Genomic DNA, 20,271 nt, shown 5'->3' with positions numbered 1-20,271 from the left:
TCACTATATGTTTCTTAGTTTTAACACGTTTACAAATTTTAACACTTTACGTTTATTTTTATTCTGCCTTGGTTTGTTCTGGGGGACAGACTCCCGCACATCTAGTTTTTAGTTAGAACCGTGTTTGCCTACAACATATGGTTTTGCTTGGATAAAAAATTTAACTGGGATAAAAATGACACTTGTCTCTAATTGTACTATTTGTTTGAGAGATATATTACACAGACTGCAAATGTCTCTGTACCTTATTCAGTGATACAATAAAACGACCTGTTTTACTTCTGTCTACAGTCACTATTGGCTATTGGGGAAGGCGTGTGGTTTACGACGGGAGTGAGTTACTATCGCCCTGAAACGTGTTTAAACTTCTTTTTTTTTTTTTTTTTTCTGCGCGAGTTATACGCGAAACATTTCTATTTCTTTTTTTCGTTGTGTAAAATCAGGGGTGCGAGTTATTATGAAGTGTTATCTGCACGTGATTAGATTGCATGTATACCCTTCTCTTTCATTTGCATGTGTGTAGGTCGGCTTATAATTGTAGTAATTTTTGGTTTACTTAAACTTGATTGGTATATGCAGAGAGTGATTATGATGAGATTTTCCGAGTCCAGATTATAATTTTTGTCAGTGTCTGTCTCTGTCCACAATTTTACACCCAATAATCCGATTTTCATTAAAGTTAAAAGCTGTAATTGTATGAATGCAATTATTTAATAATTATTCAATTATATTAATTTGCTACCTGCTCTTCACAGATTGAGCAGAATGTCACACCACCAGCAAAGAAACAGACATTCAAATGAAAAGGATATTAGACAATTTAACGGCCATTATAGATCAAATACGCATCCTCATACGCTTCGTATCCATCATATATTTCAATGTAATATTAATGGTATTACATTTTTAATATGCACTTCGCATCCATGATAACTTGGACGTATATATACGTCTTGGCTTTTCGTCTAATATTGAAGTAACAAGGGAATATTTTTAAAGAAAACATGTTTACCAAATATTTTAATTTAATATCGTGTTCACCATCTAATATTCTTAACTTTCGAGCAGACGATTTTGTGAAGCGCGGACTGTAAGAAAATTACAGGAAGCGACAACAAAATATTTGTATATTAGCTCCTCACTGAGGTAAGTAATAGAAAGATATAAAAATTAAATAAATATTTATTATGAATGGAGAGAACAGCGAAAAATGTGAAATTATTAATTATATACGTACATAAATGTTAAACCAAGTATATAATTTTATGGTATCTTTAATTTAAAGTATAACTAATTGAAAAAGTTTCGAAAAAAATCGCTAATCCAGAGAATTTTAATAATAAGTTATAACACCTTTTCTTTTTGGCATGATTAAGAAAGATAATAAAGCATTATGCATTTTATGTTCCGAAGGATGAATGAAGTGATACGAGTGACCTAATTTGATGTGAACGGACGTATTATTTTAGACTGAGCCTGATTAGTTTGTTTACAAGGTTTTTCACGAAACGCACATTGCACTGGGAAGACACAGTTTGTTTCCTACTGTCTCCCGATCTGCATGAAACATGCAAGAGGTCTAATGGCCAACAGGCCCCACCCGCAATGAGGACCAGTGGTGATTTTATGGTTTTATTTAGGGAAGTAAGATTTCAATCTGTGGCCAAATGATTTCGTGACACTCCTTTTCCCTATCATAGGACAGGTAATTGTATTTTATTGCTGGTAGACACCTAATAGTGTCCACGGGATTTGTTTAGTGGACCCTCAAAAGTCCACAGGATTATCTTTAACCTGCTCGGGACACCCGAGCAATCTCTACTCCTTCTCCATCTGTGTCTTAACACATTTCTAAATTATTGTCATGGCAAAACGTCTGAATGAAGCCAAATTCGAGGGAAGTATACATGGAATTCCTCAGACTAGGAAAGCTGCTGAGTGATAATTAGCCAGGAAAAGTCAAGCTCTTTGACGCATTCTCCCCCACAGCAGTCAAGGACAATATGGATGACATAAGTGAAGAGCCCATAATTCTGACGCAATCAGATTTTGCACACTCCCCAAGTATGGAAGATGCTTCATCCCAAGACAGCAGTTATTCTACCTTAGAAACAGATACAGAGTTCCAAATGGTCAAAAAGAAGAGGAAAATCTCCACCAATGTGGAAGAACCCAACAGGGATAGAAGCACTCAATGGTCCTAAAGAAAAGATACCACCAGTCATATTAAGGGATAAGGAAAAATGGATCCCTGTCTCGTCAGCCTTCAGAGAACAAAACATCTCATTCTCATTGGCCAAAAACTCAGATGAGGGAGTTAAAATACAACCCACTACTGTCATGAATTACAGACAGATGACCAGATTTATGGACAATGCTAACGTCCCATATCACACCTTCACTTTACCCAGCGAAAAGAACCTGAAGGTAGTTCTACGTGGGATATCACTCCTGAAGATGTGAGCACTGATCTCTCCAGACAGGGCCTGTCCCCAGTAAAAGTGAGCAGGATGCTCAGCTCTGATAAAAGACCGATGCCTTTGGTGCTGGTGGAAATAAGCAACACACAAAAGCAGATCTATGAACTGACAGTAGTATGCGGACTCAAGATTTCAACTGAGCCTCTTAGGAAAAGAGCATCAGCAGGTCAGTGTCATAGATGCCAAAGGTTTGGACATGCCCAAAAATTATGTAAGGCAGCCTTCAGGTGCTTAAAGTGCGGCGAGGGACACCAGACCATCCCATGCACCAAGCTACACACAACTCCAGCATGCTGTGCAAACTGCAGAGGACCTCACCCCGCCAACTAAGGGATGCCTTTCCAATCCAAAAAATCGAGGATCAACAAAAGTCAATCTTGCTCCTCCACGTAACAACGTTTTAAGAAACCAAACAGATCGTCCTCCAGTCCGAAACACCTCGCCTTCAATCTCACAGGAAGGAACAACCATGACCATAACATATGCTGAGTCTGAAAGAACTAAGCCTCCTACATCTCTCTCGAGCTAGAAAACTCCAACATAACATCCGTTTTAACACCCTCACTTGCCACCATGCTGTAGGAAGTCAGCAAGATATGCCCCTCATCATCTTTCAGAAAGAGATTCCTGCAAGGCACTCAAAACTTTATAACAGCCATTTGTAATGAGTAATAAATTCAAACCGAAAGCTCTTAAGATAATCGCATGGAATGCAAATGGATTGATGAACAAGGTTTTGGAACTTCAAGAATTTGCAACTCGTCTCAGTGCTGATATCATCTTGATTGATGAAATACACCGAAGACCAGCTAATAACCAAAAAAATCCGTGGATACACTATGTACAGAAACGACAGAATTGGCACCAGAGGTGGAGGCACAGCCATATATATTAAGAGTTATTTGAATCATAATACAATAGACCATCCCCAAACAGTAAACCTGCAGGTGACTGGTGTGGAGGAGCATACCTTCAATGCTGGGAGTCTCAAGATCTATGCTGCTTATAACCCTCCGAGCATTCCTCTGCTGACATCAGATCTGAACTCCATACTTGGTCGAAATGACTCCATAATAATAGCAGGCGATCTGAACTCGAAACGCACAGCTTGGTATAGTTCATCAACTAGCACCAAACGCCACACACTTTTCAACTTTGCAATGCTCAACTCTGTTGTTGTTGTGGCCGAGCCTACCCACTTCAGCCCTTCAGGTAGCTCGGATGTACTACACATTGTCATCTTTAAAAATTTAAGATACCAATTCAAATTGGAATCAGTCAACGAATTATCTTCTGACCACAGTCCCATAGTGCTTAATCTAGGTTCATAAGATCAATTCTCTCCTCTGCACACATTCATACCATGGGACAAGTTAGCCAAGATTCTTCCCGATCATATTAGTCCGGTGCCCAATATCAGTAAAAAGGAAGAGATTGACACAGCAGTAAATAACTTAACCACACAAATTCAGAAAGCAATAGAATCAGTCAGACAATCCACTGTCTTCCACCCAACCAACCGTATCCCTGAAGAAATCATGGAGCTGATCAGAGCAAAAAATAGAGCCAGGAAGAGATACCACAATACCAGAGCCCCACAAGATAAAACGGTATTGAACAATCTAAACAGGCAGGTTTGTGAAGCTCTTCAAAAGCACAGAAACCATCAATGGGAAACCAAATTGGCTAACACCAATGCTGAAGATCATTCTGTATGGAAATTCTTAAGAGCAATCCACACCAAAAAGCAACTCATGCCCCTATACAAACCAAAAAAGGGACAGCTCACAAAGATGAAGAGAAAGCCGAATCACTAGTAGATAACCTATAATCTCAGTGCAATCCATCTTATACAAATCTAAATATCAACCTTATGTACAAGATTCATCGTCATGTTAGGACAAACTTAAGACAGAACACTGTTAACTCCGAACATATCACTCCTACAAATCCAGCAGAAATGATAAATATCATCTCCCATCTAAACAGTAAAAAAAGCTCCAGGACCGGATGGCATTACTAACAGAATAGTAAAACTACTTCCAAGAAAGGCCATAGTCCATCTCGTCAACACTACAAATGCCATCTTTAGATTCCAGCATTTCTCTACTACATGGAAAACAGCCACCATCATGCCATTGAAGAAGCCAGGAAAAAATCCTCACCTTCCCGAAAGCTGCAGACCCATAAGCCTATTGTCCAGCCTCGGAAAGGTGACAGAGAAAGTGATCCTCTCAAGATTCCAAGCAGAAACAGATAAGTTAGGAATTTTGCCTAGTGAACAGTTCGGCTTCCATAAGGCCCATAGTACAGCTCAACAAGTGCACCGGCTGGTAGAAATCATTACTAAAGGTTTTAACTGGAAACTCAATACAGCTGCCATCTTCATCGACGCAGAGAAGGCGTTTGACAAAGTATGGCATCAAGGCCTTCTCTACAAACTGATAAAATTTAACTTGCCAGTCAAGTTAATAAAAATAATACATTCTTACCTGAAAGACAGATATATGCAGGTCAGGGTCGGAGAAACGGTTTCGACCAGACGCACGATCTCGGCAGGCATCTCTTCTGGCACCTCTCCTATTCTCAATCTATGTAGCGGACATCCCTCTGAACCAAAGAACAACATTCACTGCATTATATGCAGATGATAATGCAATGATGGCAAGGTCACTGAGCCCAAAACTGGCAACTAAAAGACTCCAAACCATCATACACATTTTAGAAAAGTGGATGGCAGACTGGAGGATCCAAGGTAATCCCCAGAAAAGCTCAGCTATATTGTTTACTAGAAAGAAAATCCATACCATGGAGGATATTTATTTATTGGGAGTAAAGATTCCATGGCAGACTGAAGTTAAATATCTTGGATTGATTCTTGATAGTAAACTCCTATTCAGCAAACATTACCTCAAAGACATCCAAAGTCTTAGCACAGCTCTACCCTATGATCAACAGACAAAGTAAACTGGACACGCAAACAAAATGAACAATTTACAGGATGGTAATTCGACCAGTCATCACTTACGCATTTCCGGCATGGAGCCACACCGCGAACTCAAACATTCTAAAACTTCAGAGATTACAGAATAACTGCCTGAGGATGATTGTGGATGCCCCTTGGTTTATAAGAAACACCCAGATCCATATAGAAGTTAATATCCCTTATATCTCTTCCCTTGTCCTAAATCTAGCTGAGAAGTTCTTTACCAAGACAAGTAACCATCCAAATCCGTTAATCAAGAAAGCCTCGGAATATAATGAAGCAGAAAGTTACAAATATAAAAGACCAAAGTATCTTAAGTTCAGCTGAACACAGCTAACTTCACTGCTGTGTTCAGCTGAACTTAAGATAGACTTTGGTCTTCAATGGGCGAGCATATAGCTCACAAACACTCCATTCAAAGTTCTTTCATTACAAGACAAAGGGGGATATGAAAAGCAATTGCTTCACCCATCTAGCCAGAAATAGTAATGTTTATGTTCCGAATCAGTTTTTTGTAAGATTTCTTCTGTATAGAGACATTTTGAAATTCATAAGAAATTAAGTAATAAAAGTGAGCAAGAATAGAGAGAATTAATTTCTCGTGAACCGAGCAAGACAAAAAAACAGTGTCCGATACGTCGATGAAATTTATTTCAGGTAGACCTAGTTCCACCTTAGTTGCTGCTAGTTTTGAGGTTTCAAAGTTATTGCCCAACATGGAAAACCACTCAGTAATGGGGAGTATATTAAAGAAGCATGGCTAGAATGTGCTTCTTTCCTTTTTGACAGGCTTTCAGAAAAGGTAAAAATATGAGAGCACAGAAACTACGTCATCAGCCAGGTTGGCAATCTTTGCTCGATTTTGACGAGGTATGCGAATTAACCTTGTAACACTACCTGAGCGTATCAGTGGGGTTGAAATATGTAAAGCAGTTATGAACGAATTATGTATTTGACAAATTGATATTTCAATAGTGGTATCCGTGACAACAGATGGTGCGTCCAGCATGATTGGTAAGGAAGCAGGATTTGTAAATCTTTTTGCAAAATTGCATCCTACATGAGGAGAATTATGTGCAAACGCTGGCCTGAAGGAACTTCAAGAAGTGATGCAAACAGTAACTAAGGTTATAATTACATTTCTGCACCTGCTTTGAATAAAAGACCACTTCAGAATCTATTTAATGAGGTGGATTCGGTGTACGAAGGACTAATAATGTACAACAATGTTCGATGGCTTAATCGAGGTCTTGTTCAGAAACGATTTGTTGAATGCCTGGACGAGATAAAACTCTTTTTGACTAATCAAAAAATGTGTTATAAAGAAATGTATGACATCGTGTGGGTTTGTAAACTGATGTTGTTTTGCAGATTTTTGCGAACTTAAGACTTGAACCTCAAACTACATGACACGAAAACATCTTCAAATACACTTGCAGATATTTTCGTGGATTAATACGGATGATTTTGAAATGCAGTTGATTGAATTTCAAAGTAGCTAAATTGAGAGGTAGAAATTTGTTGATCTCAGAGTTGACTTGGAAAATATTGAAAAGGAGCGATTAGAGACGGGAGTAACAGAGAGAAGTGCGGAAAAAGAGGTAATAAGAACTTAGAATGGTATTCCCGAAACTTTTGTATGTTTAAAAACCCTTGCAACAGCATTATTATCCATTTTTTACATCTACATATTCTTGTGAATCATTCTTCTCAGTGATGAACTTAACTGTTAAGTCTCTTAACAGGAGTAGCCTTACAGATGAAATTAGTAGCGCATGCATATCCCGAAAGGTTACAAAATATAAACCTGATATAAATTATATGTTATTAGTGATGCAGCAGAAGTTTCATTGATGCTAAATAAATGAAATGTCCACTATTTTTCTTTCTCTAGTTTTCATTTGATGTTTTCTGCTAAAAATGGTAAAGACTAATAATGGTAAAGATCTGTTAATGTATATTGTAGGTAAAATAACAATTTATCTGTAATATTTATGTATTACTCGTAAGGGATTAAGAAGTAATAAAATTATATCTTTAATTTTATTATCTTTTATTGTGCTTTAGTCAATTGAAACGATTATGAGATAGTGCACTGCAATATATTGGAAAAACCTAAAAAAAACTTGTCTGACTGATCTTTATAAAAAAAAAATATAAAAAAAATTTCAGAATTATTGTTTACTCTTGCTGATGTTAAAAATTGCGGCTTTATATTGTAGCTAGAATTACACTTCAATGCAAATAAAAAAATATTCACGCTATCAACAGGGTAGAAGGACTTAAGAAAAAATTCCGTCACTAATTTTTTCAATTCATTCATTCAATCTTACATGATTTACAATAATCACTCTTACAATATTCTTTGATTTTACCATTCTAGCGTGATTTTTGAATATTTGAAAAGGCCTTCCCAATACTTAAAAGATACCAAATAATATGTTCCCCAAAATTTCTGTTGGCACGTGAGAAAATTTTGCATCAAAGATTTGGCGATTTTGGCATGCACACTAAAAAAAGTTGCTCACCCCTTGGGCGAGTCTAGATTTAAGCAAATGTATCATACTGCTATGCGTTTGGGAGTTTACGGCGATCAAGTAGCTGCTGCGAAAACGCCCGCTAGTCTGACTAGTGGTGACGGAGACTAAGCTTCGGATTGTCAGAAATGCTATACGTCTTTTTTACTTTTTTTGTAGTATTTTTGGTGTATATTGAGAAGGGCGGCAAAAGCTCTAGCTACGCCACTGCTCAGGGGTCTTCAACCTTTCAGACAGTGCGGACCGCATTAAAAATTTCAATGAAGCCCGCGGGGCACTAAGCTATACTGCGGTTTTTAGAATTGTAAGATGCTTTCCAGATTCACAAGGAACGCTGTGCATTTGATACTTTACATAAAATCCTATAAAAATAAACAAACTCAGCTTTAAGAGTGTAGATAGGAGTCGGGTTCATGATAAGTAAATACAATCAATAATTGAAAAAGATAATTTAATGAAGAAAATATTCATTTTTTACTATGTCAATGGGCAACTTGGCAATGTTTTTCCTTGACCAGCTTGTCGATGTTGGCATCAATGTTGGAAGTCAGTATGCGCCGAGTATTCTCGAGATGTTGGTCAGTAATCTGAGTTCTTGTCTTGGACTTCATATACTTCATCCTGGAGAAGAACTGCTCATATAAGTATGTGCTTCCTAACAAAGCGCACGTCTTCAAAGCATGCCTGCGAAGATTAAGGAATGCGTCCTCAGAAAAGTAGTCTTTGTAAAATGTAAGCAGGGGCACATTGAATAATTTTTCTCTCAAAGAAGAGTTGTTCTGGAGTGCAATCAGCTCTATTTGTACTTAGCCTGGCATTTCGGCAGCATTGACACTAAATGGCATTGAAAATAAAACTAAAGAAAACTGTTGGTTACGAAAATCACTAAATCTCTCTTCGAACTCACTGCACAACACGGCTAATTTTGTAGCGTATTCATAAAGAGGCGAACAGTTGGACTCAGCGAGAAGCTGAAAATGAGTTAAATCTTTTTTTGCGAGTTATGCCTCCCAACCTTTGAGCTTGACCACAAAAACTTTGATGTTGAAAGTGTGCACCAATTGATCTTTGGATTGTAGCCGCATATTTAAGTCAGTCATAAAGGCGAAGTCTGGCATCCACTTCGGATCGTTAAATTCCGCAATCAGATTCCCCTTGGTTTGCATGAACTGCTGTATTTCTCTCCTTAGGTCAAAGACGCCGTGATCCGCTTTGCAAGCTTGGGTCAAAAACTCTTGGAATTGAAGATGATTCAATCCTCTTGCCCTAATAATATTGACGACAGTCACAATAACTTTCATGACCTTCTCAAATCCAATAGTTTTCGCGCACAAATTATCCTGGTGGACTAAACAGTGGTAATGGACGAAATCGTTTCCTTCTAGTTCTGGTTCTTTCCGTAGCAGCGCAGCAAACCCTTCGGTCTTTCCCACCATACAGGGCACCATCAGTTACCACACCCTCGAGGTTGATTAAGCTGAGGTCGAAACGCTGTTTTCTTGGCGGCTTCAAGAATATCAGTGCCTTTCGTCGTTCCCTTTATAGGCACGAGCGGTAGCAGTTCTTCTAATTCTCTCACATTGAATTGTTGATCAATGCCACGGACAAAGATAGCCAATTGTGCTGAATTCTTCACATCTGTGCTCTCATCTAAAGCAAGTGAATATGACGTAAATTCGGACGACTTTTTTTTTTAAAGTTCAATGTCATTGGCAAGTTCTTCGACATGCCGTGCTACGGTTACCCCAGACAAACTCGGTTTTTTAAACACTTCTTTATTATTTGGGCACAGAATATCCCCAGCAGCGATGAGACACTCTTTCACAAACTCGCGGTCCAAGAAAGTTTTTAATTGTTTTAGCAAATTTTTCAGCTATTACATAACTTACTTTGACGCACGCTTCACTCTCTTCAGTCTGCCTTTTAAACGTACCCTGCTGGCATTTTAAATCAATTTGGAGACGGTTCACTTTGTCCACATGAAGCCACCCTTGAAGGTGATCGAAATTGGACGCATGCTTTGTCTCATAGTGTCGTTTTATATTGTAATCTTTTGATACTGACACAAGACAAATTAAACACACTGGCTTATCGTCGATTTTTTTTAAACACTTTGGGTTCATCTTCCATAGTGATGGAAGTTGAACCCAAAAAATGATCCAAAATGGCCATGTAACGGTTATTATCCACTGAATGTCTCACACTAATGAAACTGGCAATATAAAACCACAATAGGCTATGGCTGACAAAACGAACCTGCTTTCGCTTATACACAAATATCACACTGTTCACGACTGGCTGACTGATTGACTGTGGATGAGATCCTCTTGTATTTATATGAAAATAACGAAGTATCGAGAACCTTCTAGATGTATCTGGAAGGCACTAGACAGCGCACCCGAACGAATACTGCTTCAGCCATCTACCTGCGACGTTAGTACTAGTACTTAAGTACCGCTTGGCGGTGGTAGATGGCTGAAGAAGCATGTCTATTTAATATTTATTTTTATAGGATTTTATGTAAAGTATCAAATGCATAGCGTTCCTTGTGAATCTGGAAAGCATTTACAATTCTAAATACCGCAGTATAGCTTAATGGTCCTCCGGCTTCATTGAAATTGTTTTTTTTATTTAATCGCGTTTTAATGTTAAGTTTTTTCTTTTTTCAAAATGGCCGGCGAGCCACGCCAAAGAGCGCCGCGGGCCATTCGTTTGAAGACGCCTGCCTTAGCTCGTCCACGATACTAATATTAATACACCGATGATCTATACACATAGCCTCTACTAGAGAAAACTTTCAGGAACTTCTGTACCAAACGGTACAGGAGTTCTTTCTTTCAAATTCATGGCTCAAACGTCAAGGTGACAGTTGGGTACACAAGTTCTCTTGTTCCCTCAGCTAGAGACAAATTCAAGATTGAGAACGTTGAGTTTTCCCTGCACGGCATGTCCTTACATTGTCTCGTGATTCTTGAGGGTTTTCTTTCCGACAGGCCGCTCTTTTCCATCCACTCTAGGATCTTCTTTACACACACACACACACACACACACACGCATAAAACTCTACAGTGACTCTTCATTCAGAATTATTTCTTTCTTCCTGGATTCTACCATAGGTTAAGTCTTTGTAAGTCTCTCTCTCTTTCGGTATCGTCCCGCATTGATATAGCTGTTCGCTCAGCAGTAATTCATATCATTCTCACAATGTACAATCCAGATTAAAGAAATTTGTCCCCTCCCAATCCCATTTCATAATCGCTATGCTGCCTTCAGGACTTAATGTGTCAAAGATGATTATCGACGTTCCTCTGGATGGGTGCTTAATGCAGGCCACCGATTATGACTCCCTCAGCTGAGACGGCCTGGTTGGCCGAATGGTTACCATACCATAAAAAGATACTACTTAAAATACCCGGGGTACTTAAAAACAGAACAAGTAGGTTTAAAAGTTTAATTTCATACATATATGTTAAAAAGGGCCTGCCATACCATTACTGACAAAATTTAACATTACGTCAACAGCTATAAATAATGAAAAAGTGCAATAACGCAACCTAAGCTTTCTAAATACAAATTCCGCATGCATGTGGATATATGAGAAATTAACAGAAATGAGCAATCCCGGAAATGCTTTGAAAAAATGTTTGTTTTTATTGTCTATTCTATGTCGGAGTTTGAATTTTCGTTTTATTGTTGAAAGTTAGTGGTACAAATTGTCAAGTATCTATAACGAATAAAACTGGCAATTTATAATTTAAAAGTAAATAAAACATGGGATTGGACTATGCCAAAAGTCGCTATAGCAGATATTGGAAATGCATCAAGACCCTTATAGAGATCCTCAAATTTTAGCCATAATTACAGACATAAAGTGAAATATGAATTCGTTAATGGGGTGCTATTTTCTAAGTTTTTCTGGCCTTAGAATGAAAAAATAAAATAAAAATAGCTTCTGACAGCTACGCATTGAACAAACAGTGAAAATATTGCAATTGCTATATGCCTTTACTAAATCATGAATGAATACACAGCCTCCGATGGGCTTGTTCAGAGGCGGATCAAGCGGGTATTGGACCTGGCGGAGGCCTCCAGGGGTTCCGAGCTTTTTATACTTCGAAAATAATTGATGAATTTCCTAGAAAAAAAATTATTTAACTTTTTACTCCAGCTTAAATATATTTCTTTCTTTTTTTCTTAAAATATTTTATTATTTTGTTGTCATTTTAATTTTTTATATATTTTATAAAGAAAAATTTATTGCAATGTTTTGAAATAAAAATATTAAATCACTTATTATGCATGTTTAATTTTTTGCTATAGTGAAGCCCTAGTTCTCTTTGCAGCATATATAAACACTTTTTTAGGACCCAATAAGTTTTACCGCCAGGGTCCCCAGCCGGCATACTCCGCTCCTGGGCTTGTCAAGATGATAAAAATTCGCAATTGCAGAAGTCGCATATAAGGAATCTTCGAGGGAGACCATGAAGTTCTCCTTAGATAAGTATCTTTTACAATTACAGTTGCCTCTCCCCTAACAAAAAAAAAGCAGACAGTTTTTCTAAGGAAAGTTTGCAACTTTTAGCCCTAACAGAAATAAGATTTGCATACGTCATTCACCCGAAGACAGCGGTTCAAGTGAAAATCAAAGTGATTCCGTTAGTAGTGATTGGTGTAGTCTTTACTTATTTTAATTTTTAGTGTCAAATTTGAGTCTGATTTTTATTGAATTTTATTATGTTCACTTCATTTCTTTAACATTTTAGATGAAAAATCATTTCTATTAACAAAAGAAGAAAATAATAACTTTGTCGGTCATTAACTCTCAAGATGCTATCAACTCATTACTGTAATTATGAGGAATCGGCATTCCTCATAATTACAGTAGAAGACAGTAGGTGAAGTGAGAGAAGTGGAAAAAGCATTTTCTGATTAGTAACATGACTTATAAAAATCATTTTTAATGACAACTAGTTAGGTCTTACTAAATGGGTAAATTACTGCAATATAAATGCCCTATAGAGAACGCAACTTTCAACTGAACAAAAAATACATTTTAGGGATTTTATAAAAATGGACATTTTGTTTGGTCACATTGTCATCTCTCGGATGACTTATAGTCACTTCCGTACCTCACAGTTTTCGGGAATAAATTTCTGCCAGAAGTGGTAAGATCGCAATTCCCTTTCCACACAGAATTAGTAAGACATTCACAAATCCATGTCAATGTGGGATTCGATCAACTCACAGCTTGGTGGTCGGAGAGTAGGTACTATCTACTCGACCAAGACAGTGTATTGATAAATACACTGTCTTGAAAATCTTCAAAACCAGTAAATATGCGAAACTGGTATTTCCGTTTCTTTGTTTGGTTTATCGTTATTACTTATTCATTGGAAATAATATTGCAGCAACGTTTAGGTTTACAGCTTTTGGAGGTAGCTTTGTTCAGTGTGCGGGTTTTCCCCTTCAGCAAAAGATTGTTAGTATTTCTTAATATATTCATAACATGTTCAAAGAGATATGGGCGATGCACCGAACAAGTTACTAACTTTCGTACCTTACAGAATTATGTTTCAGGTGGACATCTCTCTCTCTCTCTCTCCGATAGCCGAAGAGTTAAAGCGGAACATGCTATTCATGAAACACTAGTTGAAATCAAAGAAACTTTCCTAGGCATTGTTTTATGAAACACACTTAATGTACTTTATGTAACTCTTATCCACGAAAGGTTGTAAATCTATCGTACAAGTACCCTGGGTGCTTTAAGCCTTTTTTCTGTTTATTTTTATTTACTTTTATTTTTTGTATTTTTTAAATTTATTTTTTTGCATTGGTCAGAAATCGAACATAGAATTTCTTTCAAGCCACTTCAGACCTCCAGTAAGCAGGGCGGTGGTCTCACACCGGGCGTTGATATTCATTTCCCACTTAAAGACGATCACAAACATCCACGGCAGGATTCGAACCCGCAGCCTGGTGGTCGGAGAGCTGATGTGTTAACCTGCCAACCAGGCTTCCAAGTATTTTGTTTGAACCTTTGATTTTTTCATCATCCACATTACCAAATGTACTTTTACACTCTTTATTGAAATGCATTACATAGAAATTAAGATGCGGCTTGTTGAGATGAAAGTACTGAATGGCAATAACATCTTTTTCGGAAAGTTATAAAATAATTATCGGAATTGATAAGAAATCGAGAATACTATGGGGGGAGGGAGAATCGAGGGTAATCTTTGTTTTCCTGTATGCGCTTCAGTAAATAGTAAATTTTCCAGCAGAATATTTACTTTCTTCTAACAATAACTAATGATAACACGAACAAACATAATATATATAAAATATATTATTGCAGGTCTTAGAGGAATATTTTTTTTAAAAAGTCAGGATTAGGGACATCTGTTATCAGTAAACACGAAAAAGTGTTGATGAGAAATCGCAGATGATGACACAACACTGTAAAATATTCTTGCTGTTCTGAAACACAAATAATAATGGCTTTCAAGATACAAAGATACAAGTCAGTATTTGCATTTACCGTAGTACTCCTCTGTTAAAAAGCAAGAAGCTATTGGGGAAAGATACATGGAGCAGGTAGTTAAAAAAAAAAAAAAAAAAAAAAAAAAAAAAAAAAAAAAAACCATCTAAGTACTCTTCGTATATATAAAATTTCTAAACCTTAAAATATTAAGAGTACCACGTCATGTTACATCTATACTTACTACTTCTTTGTATCTTTTGCATCGCTTGCACTATTTATATTGTTTAGTTCGAATCCCGTCTATGACATAAATAATTTTTATCGGATATTTTCAATCAAAATGAGGAATTGGCCGGTCTCATACGGTGATGGAGAGTTCCCCCTCCTGGAAACTCGAAGTTTTCGTCCCTCAAAAAGGCAAACCGGCTAAAAGCACACACGCAGTATAATGCGTGTGTCGAATGCCTGCATCGTAATTCATGGGTCTATGCGTAAGCGTAAATCGGAAAGGAGGCTTACAGAAGTCCTCGTGTCCATTTCTCATACTAAATCAAATGTAATTTAGCTAGAAAGTAGTTGCTCATAGGTTGGTATCAATGAGGCCCTTTGGATGGAAAGGCCTTAGTTCGAATCCTCTAGCACGTGCACACACACACAGTACCTTTTTTATAAGAGTTCTTCAGGTGAAGAACTAAGTTAGCCAGTACTGTGGTGGTAGAATTCCCCTCAGATTTTTTTAAATCCCTTAAAACAGGCAAACTTACTAGAAGAACACACGCAATTAATAGACATATACTTTCCTCATAACCTTATTTGCTTCAGTCGTTATTGAAATCAACAATGACATCTCATGGTCTCAGGAGCCGTTATGAGGTGATTCCAAAAAAATCCAACGCGCTTCACTTTGAACTCTCCTCTTTGCTTTAAACAAATATGCCACATATTTTCGGTTATAATCATCTTTAAAAAAAAAAAAAAAGAACAAAAAAAGTACACTCTTTTTTCGCTTCTGAAACCTTTTCACCTAATTAATGATTCACTCTGGATTTTCCATCAACACCTGAGCGACCACCGCTACAATCCAGTGCTTGTCCAACTGGAAATCCGAGTTTAATTTAAACAGAACTTAAAAAACTCAATTCAGTATTTTCCTAATCGTCGTTTGTCCACTTACTACATTACTCTCACTTAATTTTTTTTCTGCCTGCAGCTCTCTGGTGGATATTTCCTGAAAGTTAGGATTCACGCTCATTTCGGTCTACTGTTCGTTTTTCTCTCATCCATGTATCCAAGGTACTATGCTGGCCATACGTAGGTTGCAACAATAAGTACTGCGATTTGAAGGGAGATATGAAAGCATAATATTTAAGATTTGGGGGAAATAGTGCTCTTTTAAAATGATTTAAGGTGAGATACTGTAGTCCTTATGCTCCCACTGAATATCCGTTGTTACATGTGTGTGTGTGGTGGAGGTAACGTTCTAAGAAATTAACAATTAAGTAATTTAATTATGGTTTATTTAGTTTAAATTACGAATGAACCGGTAAAATCGTGTTTCCTTTGCGGGTGCAGCTACAGCAAAAGTCCTGACACTGACGGATACATATGTTCCAAGAAACCTCCATTCGAGTGATAATGCTCTTGTAACTTTATTCTCCGGTTCGAATTCGATTTTTTCTGTGAGCTTATTAACTATTGTGCCATCCTCACATATATTTCTGGAACTGTATATCACAGTTCTGTACAGAGACTCTACTAAAAGTCCAGAGAAGAATTACAGTGTGTGTGTGTGTGTGTGTGTGTGTGTGTGTGTGTTTATTCAATCCGACTAAAATGGCATTTAAAAAAATACAAAGAGGAATGCGAGATAAAATTCTCAATATGTGTGGAGAATGCCTCTTTTAGAATAGTTGCAGGAAAAAGAAACCGAAACTATTTGGTAGCATTTTTCTCTGCGCAAAGCAGAGGAAATTTTTTCTTAGAAAATATTTTAAGTATTAATTTATCTCTAGGAAATGCGTGTGAACATTGCATAATCCTTTGCACTGGAACCCTTAAAACGGACTTTAATATGACAGCACTAGCAAATATTCAGATCATTAATATTTATTTATTACCAAATTTTTACTGACAATAAATGAAGTAAGTTTTTGCTGTTGATTTAGAAATTGGGTTTTATTTTCAGTTTTAAAGTGAGAAATGAACACCACCGAAATTGGTGTTTGATTTTAAACTATCATCTGCAGTGCAAACAAAGAAGAATGAAATAACGCGATGTAGAACACCACAGTTAATTCAGGACAACTTACCTCAATACTGTAGCTCTTGATAGAAAAGCGGGCTCTGTTGCTCGCCACTGTGTTCATGTCGATTGGGTGAAAGGTTGGCAAAGTTTGACTAAAAGAGGTCGGCCCGGTTGCTGTACAAACCACGCAGCTTCTAGAAGAGTTGCGACTGAAAGACAAGCTCAGGGGAGCGACTGAGAGATCAAACGATTAAGTACTAGAGCGTGGCTAGTGAGAGAACCAATCAGCATCCTTGCTTCTGCTTTCTCCACAGCACAAGAGACAGAGAGGGGAGAGCATGACCGTGCATTTAATCTAGTAAAGTGAATGTAGAAAGGGTTCTTGGGGAAAATCATCATCTCAAATAAGAGATGTGCTCATCATTGAGAAAGACATGATATATCTCACACCGATAGATTTTGTTGTCAAGGACGAGATAGATAATGTCGTGGCGATACAGGTAGCTGTAGGCCTACCATCGGATGACTCATATTTTTTGTATCTAATAGACAACAACCACCGATGGTGTCATTTTCTTAAGTGTAAGAAAACAAATTTAAAGAAGATTACCATAGATGAGATGGGTGAATGGAAAAGAGTTATTTAAATGTAGAGGCGAGTATTTGCAATAGACCTAATTCTCTCAGGTATTATTTCAGTGATCAGTACAAAAATATATACACTTAAACTTAATGAAAATATCTTTAATGGTTTATCGTAAGATTAGAAATAAAAGAATAAATAAATATTCCTCAAACGATATCTGACATTTCAAGTTTGTTTTATTTATGTCAAGATTATTGTATAGTCATAATAACATGAATATTATTCCTGGGGAAATCGTCAGATGTGTTTTACACAAATATTGAAATATTTGCTTTTCACGTTTTGTTAAATACGGTTATCTTGGTGCACAAGGTTGTTGATTAGTAAAATTAATTTTTATTATTGATATAAATTGATAAAAAAAGTGTTTTATCAAATAAACAAAGTACTTTGTTGACTTGAAATCGTTAAAAAAAAAAAAAAATTCGATCCCTTTGATTAATGAAACAACCATGTTTGTCCGTAAACTATCATTGTTCGACAGTTAATATTTTCACAACATATCCATTGAAGTTACTGTTTAAATAAATCCGCTAATTCAAGATATAGTTAGGAAGGCTTTACTGCAGGCATGCAGGAATTTTACCAAGTTTTTTGTAAACTTCTTGTCAACTGAAGTCTGTTTCGTAGCAGTTGCAGTCCCATTTGAAGCAAATATCAGGCTTCTTCAGAAGGAGGCAAGTGAAATAGTATTCTGCAATAACAATAAAACAAATTCATTTTCCCTCATCATTTTTATGTCATTCCCACCCACAAAAGATTGTAGAAGGGGGGGGGGGAGTTCTTCGGTGATAAGAGCCACATATAATACTTCATACATTTTTGAATGTTTAAGAGCCGCAGAAAATATTATTTTAAAATTGTATTTATAAATAATAAAAAGTACAAGTATATAGTAATCCTACTCACCAAAAAAGAATATGTTAAATCTCTGCTCGTTGAAGACTTTCAGTCTTCATTTGTACAGTTAATAGTTCAAAATCTGGCTGGTAGGATCTCAAAGCTGTTCTAAGAAGCCCGGTGAGGACAGCACGATGTTTTGATTTGACAAATTTCATTGCAGTAAGTTGTCCCAAAAACAGAGAGCATTCGGAAGCCAGTTTTCTGAAGATTGGGGTACTTTGCTTCTGGGATTTGCTTCCAAACGTCAGTTACAGATGAGCTTTTATGTACTAGCTTCAAACCCACATCTTCCTGCAGCTCAGTAAGCTCTGTCTCTATGGAAAAAACATCCGGGGTAAAAAGTGCAACAACAGGACATCCATCGTTGATGACATCAATCATAAAAGGATTCACAAGAAATTCAAAACGTGGCTTTAACTTTTTTAGTTTCACAATCCTAATCTCAAATGACCTTTCACTCTACTGTATTGTAAGATGGTTATCAACTACCAATCTTTTGAATAAGTTTGTTTCTCTTTTTGAACCAATCATAGCTATCATATGTGTTTCTAAGTTTCCTTCGTATTGCTGCAGTTTACTGTGTTTAATTTCACCGTCAGGAAAAGCAGTTATTCTTAATTTAAGGTCGAGAAAGTGCTCAAATTTCTTTTGTTTCCAGATCTCTTTGAAAAAAAAACTTTATTTATTCTGTAAACTGAAAACTAGTTGGGCAAGTTCTGTAATAACTTTGTTTCTTCCCTGAAGTGCTAGATTTAAATATTGGAGGTGTTGCATTACATCTGTAAAGAACATCAGATCCTGTACTCATTCATGATCTTCTAGTTGTGGGTATTTCTTTTTCTTTTCTTTCATGAAAGCTATGATTGGTTCAAAAAAAAGATACTTAAACTTATTCAAAATATTGGTAGTTGATAGCCATCTTACAATATAGTAGAATTAAAGGTCACTTGGCTTTACTTCAAGCTCCAGCTCCTCAGTAAAATTTGTTTTTGTACTTGTCCGAATGAAATTCACAATTTCTAAAACGCAATTTATGACATTGTTGAAGGGTTTGCTCAAGGTGAATAATACAACGAATAAAGAGACATTCAGGATAGTTGATGTGTCAATCGCCCAGCCAGTATTTTGACCTACCGTAGCTGGTGCTCCGTCTATTGCATTGCTAACAAGTTTATGCAATAATAGTTGAGCATTTAATAAAGCTTTGTTAAGTGCATTTTTGATGTCAATGCTTGTTGTGGTTTCCTTTGAGCTTATCAAGTCTAAGAATTCTTCTTTTACATTTCCATCGTTTGTAACATAGCGAACAAACATAGCTAGCTGAGGGATATCTTGAATGTCTGTAGATTCATCCACTGCTAAGCTGAAAGCAAGCAGCTTTTCAGATCACTTTGCAGTGAACAAACGATTGTAGAACTAATTTCAGAAATACGTCTCTCAGCAGTGCGGCGGGATATAGGAATTGTTCTATTGCCTGTTTAAGTTTTGAGTTCTCTGGAGCGAGAATTGCAGTCACATCAGTAATATTCTTTTTTACAAATTCTCCGTGACTGTAAGGTAGTTTACTTAGAGCAATATTCCAAGCTATAACAAAACTAGCTTCAGTAGCCAAATCACTTTGCTTACAGAGGGAAAATAGGCTATTTTGTTGCGTGACTAAATTATATTTTTATGATTACATTCATGGTGGCGCTTTAAATTACTGGCTTTAAAGTGGCTGATGGTTGTATGACAGATAAGACACAGAGCCTTGTCACCCATAACAGTAAAAGGCAAAATCGTCCTCCCATTGTTGGTTAACACACTCTCTTTTCTTGTTCGTATTTCCGTTGCTCAGTCATTTTAAACAAGGGTTTTATAGCTTTCACTAAAATCAGTCTTAAGTATATATTAATCAGAAAATCTACACTACACTACACTAGTTATGTTCCGCTACCACCACAAGCACGTAACTTGTGTGGACTGCATGAAGAGTGATGATGCAGATTCCAGG

General features: G+C 36.9%; 1 protein-coding gene across 1 annotated transcript in view; it reads right to left on the bottom strand.

Moving 5' to 3' along the window:
* ple (tyrosine hydroxylase ple) overlaps positions 1–19,592 on the bottom strand; it is a 105,795-nt gene extending 86,203 nt beyond the window's left edge. Inside the window, exon 1 of the mRNA XM_090408630.1 lies at positions 19,413–19,592. Within this exon, the coding sequence (XP_090264756.1) occupies positions 19,413–19,592 (180 nt within the window). The remainder of the gene's footprint in view (positions 1–19,412) is intronic.
* Positions 19,593–20,271: the final 679 nt, after the last annotated feature.

This window comes from Typopeltis vanoorti, chromosome 18 (genome assembly GCF_054136105.1).
Source record: "Typopeltis vanoorti isolate ZY-2024b chromosome 18, IOZ_Tvanoo_1.0, whole genome shotgun sequence".
NCBI lineage: Eukaryota > Metazoa > Arthropoda > Arachnida > Uropygi > Thelyphonidae > Typopeltis > Typopeltis vanoorti.
This window is presented reverse-complemented; position numbering and strand designations above follow the sequence as displayed.